This window comes from Elephas maximus, chromosome 7, assembly GCF_024166365.1.
Source record: "Elephas maximus indicus isolate mEleMax1 chromosome 7, mEleMax1 primary haplotype, whole genome shotgun sequence".
Classification (NCBI taxonomy): Eukaryota; Metazoa; Chordata; class Mammalia; order Proboscidea; family Elephantidae; genus Elephas; species Elephas maximus.
This window is the reverse complement of record NC_064825.1, coordinates 62,795,112-62,802,587: the sequence shown is the minus strand read 5'-3', so window position 1 is coordinate 62,802,587 and position 7,476 is coordinate 62,795,112. Positions and strand designations below refer to the sequence as shown.

General features: G+C 40.0%; 1 protein-coding gene across 1 annotated transcript; it reads right to left on the bottom strand.

The window, feature by feature from the left end:
* Positions 1 to 441: 441 nt before the first annotated feature.
* On the bottom strand, positions 442 to 1,392 carry LOC126080103 (olfactory receptor 10T2-like). The gene has a single exon (XM_049891407.1). The coding sequence runs from the start codon at positions 1,390 to 1,392 to the stop codon at positions 442 to 444; it is 951 nt and encodes a 316-aa protein (XP_049747364.1).
* Between the last annotated feature and the right edge of the window lie 6,084 nt (positions 1,393 to 7,476).

The window sequence follows — 7,476 nt, the reverse complement described above, 5'->3', positions numbered from 1 at the left end:
GATGCAACATTCCAATCTTTGCCTCTGTCTTCACACAGCATTCTTCCTGTGTGCCCCCGTGTTCAAATATCCCTGTTCTTGTAAGAACGCCAGTCACTGGATTAGGGCCCACCCTAATCTAGTATAACTATGTCTTAATTATATCTGCAAAGACTGTATTTCCAAATAAGGTCACATTCACAAGTTCTAAGAATCAGGACTACAATGTATCTTTTGGGGCGAGGGTACAATTCAAGTGATAACAGTCTATCCTTTGACTGACCAAAATTCACATCCTTCCTATGTGTAAAATACATTCACCATTTCCCAGTATTACCCAAAGTATTAATCCATTCCAGCATCAAATCTGAACTCAAAATCTCATTTAAACATAATCAACTCTAAAAGTCTCAAATCTCATCTTCCAAATATCTTAAATGTTAAGAATTCTTTTGTTTACTATCAGTTACCTTTTTGTAGAAGAAGAATAAACTTATTTGCATTGCCAATTACTTTCCTTAGGGCTAGCTGCATTTCTTTGTTTTTTAGACTGTAAATGATGGGGTTAAGCAGAGGTGTCAGCACGGTATATGTCACAGCCATCAGCATATCTTCACCAAATGATCCACTGTTCTTGGGCTTCAAATAGACAAAGGAAGCAAATCCATAGTGTATGGACACTACAGTGAGGTGGGAAGAGCAGGTTGAGAAGGCTTTATATCTACCTTTTGCAGAGGGCATCTTTACAACTATGGACACAATGAAGGAATAGGAAACCATAATCAAAATAAAGCTGCCCACCAGCACAAAGACAGACAGTACAAAAATAAACATTTCATGAATAAAAGTGTAATCACAAGCAAGGCAGACCATGGGTGAGATGTCACAGAAGTGCTGGATGATTTTGGAGTCACAAAATGACAAGTTGAATACAGTGATGACAATGCATAGAGAAACCAAGAACCCAACCACAAAAGAGGCCATCATCAGCTGACAGCAGATGCTGTGGGTTATTAGCATATGGTAGTTCAGTGGGTTGTGGATGGCAGTATAACTGTCATAGGACATGGCGGCCATGATGAAGCAGTTGTTGGCTGCCAAGCCAAAAAAGAAAAACATTTGTGTAGCACATTCAGGAAGAAAAATGGTTTTGCTGTCTGATAGCAAGTCCACCAGCATGCGGGGGATAATTACCATAGCGGCACAGGTTTCTGAAAAGGATAGGCAACAGAGGAAAAAGTACATGGGAGTGTGAAGGTTGTGACTGAGCTTGATGGCCACCATGATGGACACATTTGCAGCTAGGATGGTTACATGGGAGAAGAAAATGATCACAAAAAGGAGACCCTGTAGCTCTGGGAAACTGGAAAATCCCCACAGAAGGAATGTGGTCACTGCGGTATGATTGTCCATCCTCCTGGTGGGCTCAACAGCTATCTCCCACAAGGTGCAGGTATGCTTGAGGTCAAGACATTGAGGCAATTTTAAAGTGCTCCTTCTGCACTAATGTCAACTGGACTTTAATTAAGGGTTCCCAGATAAGGGCAAGACAACTCTTAATGTGAAAACCTGTGAGAAGGAAGCTAGGTGCAGCTGGCTGAAATCAAGGCTCAGGTGTCTGAGTGAAGAGAAGAAAGATTTTTGCAGGATAATCTGTACGAATGCCAAAGAGTGAGCCCAAATATCTTCTCAGAAGCCACTCACCTAGGCACTCCTTTCTCTCCTCTATAGTCAGAATCTGCATGAAAGGAGGAAAACATGAATAAAAGTGCTTGTGTTCTTACCCACTGATCTTTGAGAAGTCACATCTTTCAAATGTTTTTGTGTGATCTAATGGTAGCCTGGCACTCAGGAGTTCTTAGTAAACCATTTATTGAATAAATAAAATCAAAATAACATTTTAAAAAGTCTAGAAAGAACGAGAAAACATTTCCAAGAGAACTTTGACATTTTAATTCTATCTTCAGAGGTGCTCCCTACTATACAAACGTTGTAAGAATGATCATTATGATGGTGAGTAGAATAGATAAATGAATTTAACTTGTAATTTCTGCTGGGTTCCTACTCATGGTAACAACTGCAGTTTGGCACATACAATATCAGTAGTTCTTAAGACAACATTTCATAAGACATATCAATAATTTTGAAGTGCTTAAGAAGTTCTCATTGATATTGTTTTCCAAATGCTTAATACTATATAACGGACTATCTTGGAGTCAAATTATTTTGGAGATACCTTATTCCCGAATTGTATATTCTGGTCATGATATTTGGATCGCCTTTTGTTTTCTTAGCAGAAACTTCAGAACATTTTCTAGTTGATATATGTCTTAGTTATTGAGTGCTGCTATAACACAAATACAAGTGAATGACTTTAACAAACCGAAGTTTATTTTCTCACAGTTTAGGATGCTAGAAGTCTGTATTAAGGGTGCCAGCTCTAGTGGAAGGTTTCTCTCTCTGTAGGCTCTAGAAGAAGGTCCTCGTATCTTCTGAGCTTCTGCTCCTGGGCAGTCTTCATGTGACTTGGCATATCTCTTCACCCATCTCCTCTACTTGTTTATTCTCTTATATCTCAAAAGAGGAAACACTGGTGGCATAGTAGTTAAAATTACAGCTGCTAACCAAAAGGTGGGCAGTTCAAATCCACCAGGTGCTCCTCGGAAACGCATGGGGCAGTTCTACTCTGTCCTATAGGGTTGCTGTGAGTCAGAATCAACTCGACAGCAATGGGTTTATCTCAAAAGAAATTGGCTCAAGATACACCCTACACTAACCCTACCTCATTAACAGAACAAAGAAAACCCATTCCCAAATGAGATTACAACCACAGGCATGGAGGATAGGATTTACCACATATATTTTGGGGGGATGTAATTCAATCCATAAAAATATACTAGTTCAATGGTTTTCTTTGCAGTAAAGGCATGAGGAAAATCAACTCAAGTTTTTCAGATCAAAAGTCATATTTCTATTTCTATTGTCCATTAAACATCCCCTCCATGTGAGAGATGAGGGAAGAAAAATGATAGGAAGTGTCCACAGATTTATTTATTTATTTTAATGTCAGTCACTGTTAAAGGTGAAGGAATAGAAAAATAATGTGAACAAGTGTGTGGGAAGTGAACAAGTGTGTGGGAAGTGAACAAGTGTGTGGGAAGTGAACAGGTGGGGGAAAGAGAGAGAAGCATTGTTGAAAATTATTTTGTAGGTTCCACAAAGATTAAAGCAAAAGCAGAAAATATATCCTTAGTTGAAGAGTTACTATCTTCTATCTGCACTGCAGTTCTGGACAAAGGCTATCAGAGGGCTCAGGTTGGGTAACCAGGCCTTACCCAATGCATAACATGTTCCAGGCAATATGTTGAGTGTTAGAGAGATCACAAGTCTATGTGGTAGGAATTTTCATTCTGATTTTACAAAAGATGAATGCGATACGAGCCCAAGAGACAGAAAGAGTCACATGAACAGAGACTACATCATCCTGAGACAAGAAGAACTAGATGGTGCCCAGCTACAACCGATGACTGCCCTGACAGGGAACACAACAGAGAACCCCTGAGGGAGCAGGAGACCAGTGGGATGCAGACCCTAAATTCTCATAAAAAGACCAGACTTAATGGTCTGACTGAGACTAGAAGGACCCCGGCGGTCATGGCCCCCAGACCTTCTGTTGCCCCAGGACAGGAACCATTCCCGAAGCCAACTCGTCAGACAAGGATTGCACTGGATAATGGGTTGGAGAGGGATGCTGGTGAGGAGTGAGCTTCTTGGATCAGGTGGACACTTGAGACTATGTTGGTATCTCCTGCCTGGAGGGGAGATGTGAGGGTAGAGGGGGTTAGAAGCTGGTGAAATGGATAAGAAAAGAGAGAGTGGAGGGAGGGAGTGGGCTGTATCATTAGGTGGAGCGTAACTGGGAGTATGTAGTAAGGTGTACATAAGTTTTTGTGTGAGAGACTGACTTGATTTGTAAACTTTCACTTAAAGCACAATAAAAATTATAAAAAAAAAAAAAGATGAATGTGAGGTTAAGTGACTACCAGAGTGTATAAAGTAATTCAACATGTTTTGACCGACTGCCTATGATATGCCAGGCAACTTGGAGCATGGGAAACACAACAAGGAACCAGACACACAGTATTTCTATGATATAAAAGAATAAGAGCGCTTAATTACTTTGGTTTGTAGAGCCAGGGAACCTCTCTCTGAGGAGGTAACATACTTAAATGGAAATGAGAATGAAAATCAACTAACACATAAACATCAGGGGGAAGCATTACAGATACAGGGAACAGCTAATACAAAGACTCTAAGGTGGGAGAAAAGCCCCATATAGCTTGGCTTCTAAGACCTCGCCATGCAAACTCTCTTTCCTGTCAAAGTTTCCCTGTGCTTTTACTCTAAAGGAAAATCTTTTCTTTCTTATTGCTTCAGCTACCACTTACCTTGTAATTGTCCAATTCCAGCCTGTACTAAAAAAGAGACTCCAAACTCCTCTGGCATATCTCTAGTGCCCAAAGGTCCTCCAAGCATTTAAAGCAAGATTTTCAGAAAGAACAGTCCGTATTTCCCCACATATGAAAGTGCCCTCTTCTACCTCCTATTTTAGTTGTAGCCATCGGAGAGAGCTACCATCAGACTCCATCTATTACTCCTTCCTCATCTGTCACACCCAATAATCACTTCGCACTTCCCAAAATGCTGTTTGCCGATATCTCTATCTCTCTTTTTTTTATTCCCTTTGCCATTGTCTTATGTCTGTCCCATAGGGTAGATATACTTTCTTAGTTGTCTATTAGTCACAAGTCTGTCACGTGTTTACTTCATGTACCACATTATGACCAGATGTTAGACTCCTAAACACATGATTTATCAACTCACTAATAAAGTTTGAAAAAAGTGAATACCTACACACTACGTATAGGATGAAGTTGCAATATCCCAGTATGGTTATTCAATGATGTTCACAAACTAATACCAAGATACGACTCCTGGCTGAGCACTCCTGGTTCAGACAATTGTATCCTTTATTTTCCAAACACATCATACGCCTTCATGCTCTGTGACTCTGCACATGGTGTTCCCTCTGCCTCAAATTTCCCTACCCTATTTCACATCCTGTGACAGTTTTACTCACCTATCAGGCCCTAGCTTGGATTCTATTGACTCCTGATTCTCTCCTGTTGCCCACATTTTCTAGATTCCAGGATCCTAAACACCTACCCCCCGCCAAAATATCTTCTGAATTCTATTTTGCTACTCATTTGGACTTTAGCAGCTCTCTAGTCTCTCCCTCTCCCAGTCATATCCTTCACCTACTACCAGCTTTTGAAGTCAGATATGTCAAATCTATGATCATGCTACTTCTCTTTATTATAGACCTCTTTTGAATCTCCATTGCTTACAGGTTAATTACTATGCAACAACTTTTAAACTTTATTGCATGCTTCAATTATACAGCCTCATACGTCCTCATAGCTACCCTAAGAGATACTGTTGTTATGCCCATGTGTGTAATGAAAAATTATGGCTTAGTTACGTAATTTTCCAAAGATGACATAGCTGATAAGCGGAGAAGCTCATACGCACAGCAAGGCAGTGAGAATTCTGGAGGTCCACTTGCTTGGCTAGTCAATTATATGTCCTCCCCAAGTGCAAGTGCTCTAGCATGGCATTCAAGGTCTTACCTATCCAGGCTCATCTTCGCCACCAACCTTCGCCATATAGGGAACATACCACTGTTTCCCAAACATGGCATGTCCTTTCATGGCTCCTCTAGTTTATACACGTTGTTTCCTCTAACTTGTAATGTCTTTCCTGCCCTTCTCTACCTCTAAAACCTAACTTTCTTGAAAAGATAATTTAAATTTCACCTCTTCAAGGAAGCCTCCCTTACCTCCCCATCTTTTTTAATCATTTCTTCTAGATATGTACCCTATTTTATCGTGATGAAACCTTTTAAAAACTTGACACCTACGCTAGACAGGGAAGAGACTTAGTTTAAAATTTTTATGCCCCAACTTGCAGCCTAAGCTCGTAAATATAGGTCTTTGAGTAAGGTTAATTTACTGACTATAGGAATAAATGGAACCCCATCTTCTTCAGGAAGCCTTCCATGATAATTTCTTAGGTATATTTACTAATTCCTTCTCAGTTCATGATTTGCTGTATTTAACACTTGTTTCATTTGGAAATGTACTGAAGATAGCTGGCTGCTTTCTAAATAGGTTATAAGAATCATGAGGGCAAGACCATGTCACCTAGCAATGTGAACACACATATAGATACTACATGTTTGCTTAAGTAAATTTAAAAATGGTGAACCACGAAAACAATACTTCTCAAAACTCCACCAGTGGTTTGCTTATAGGAGTAAGAGATTATAAATTTCTCACCCAAGACAGAACCCTTGACAAATCACACTTGACTTATTTAAGTGGCTAATGTCCAAGGGGCATATTAGAACTGCTAGAGGACCTTTATCAAAATAGTATGTACTCACCCACACCAACTGGAAGTTTTGGCAAGCTTCAGAATCTCTAGGATATCAGGGTATGTGTAGTTTGCAAAGGAATCCTGGTGGTGCAGTTGTTAAGCTCCTGGCTGCTAACCGGAAGGTCGGTGTTTTTGAACCTACCAGCCACTTTGAGGGAGAAAGATGTGGCAGTCTGCTTCCATAAAAATTTATAGCTTTGGAGACCCTATGAGGCAGTTTTACTCTGTCCTATAGTTGGAATTAAGTCAACAGCAGTGGGTTAGTCTTTTTTCGTTTTTGTAGTTTGCAAAATCATTCTTAGTGCTTTCCTTATACTAATCAGTGCAGTGATGATAGAGGGTATGCCAGTATGATTTTATGTATATTCCTCCCAATGCCCTTGCAGTCACTAGAGAGCAAGATGCCTATAACCCTGTGTAAGTCTTTCTGTTTTGCACAATCTAATCTCTTTCCACACCTGAATCTTGCCTTGAGTTTGCCATACTGTTCTCCTTTCAGCTCTTCAAACCTACCCTCAAGTAGTTTTCTGGGTTCTGCCTCTTCCAGGAATAGAGAATTGACAACATTCTTAATTTAACTCATCATTTTTTCAGTACACTCTAACAAGCTCTTAACATCTATACCAAAATCAAACGTGTTGCCATCAAGTAGATTCTGACACATAGTGACCCTATAGGACAGAGCAGAACTCCCACTGAGTTTCCAAGGAGCACCTGGTGGATTCAAACTGCTAACATTTTAGCAGCCACAACTGTTAACCATTATGCCACTAGGGTGGTTATTAAAGACATACAACAATGTTTTTTATAAAGGGGAATGTTGTTGTTGTTGTTCAGTGTAAAGAGGAATAGAAAGCTGAAATTCCCACCTTCTACAGAAGGAGAATCATTTTCCATTATCTGAAAATCATGAGGTAGGTAATTAGGCTATAGAGGTAACTTAGCTGTCCTACAACTCATGTATGGCTTTCTGGAGTTCTTCCTGTGATTTCATAAGTC

What these genes read in the sequence shown, in the direction of transcription:
- LOC126080103 (XM_049891407.1), bottom strand. Translation starts at nt 1,392, where the DNA reads ATGGACAATCATACCGCAGTGACCACATTCCTTCTGTGGGGATTTTCC.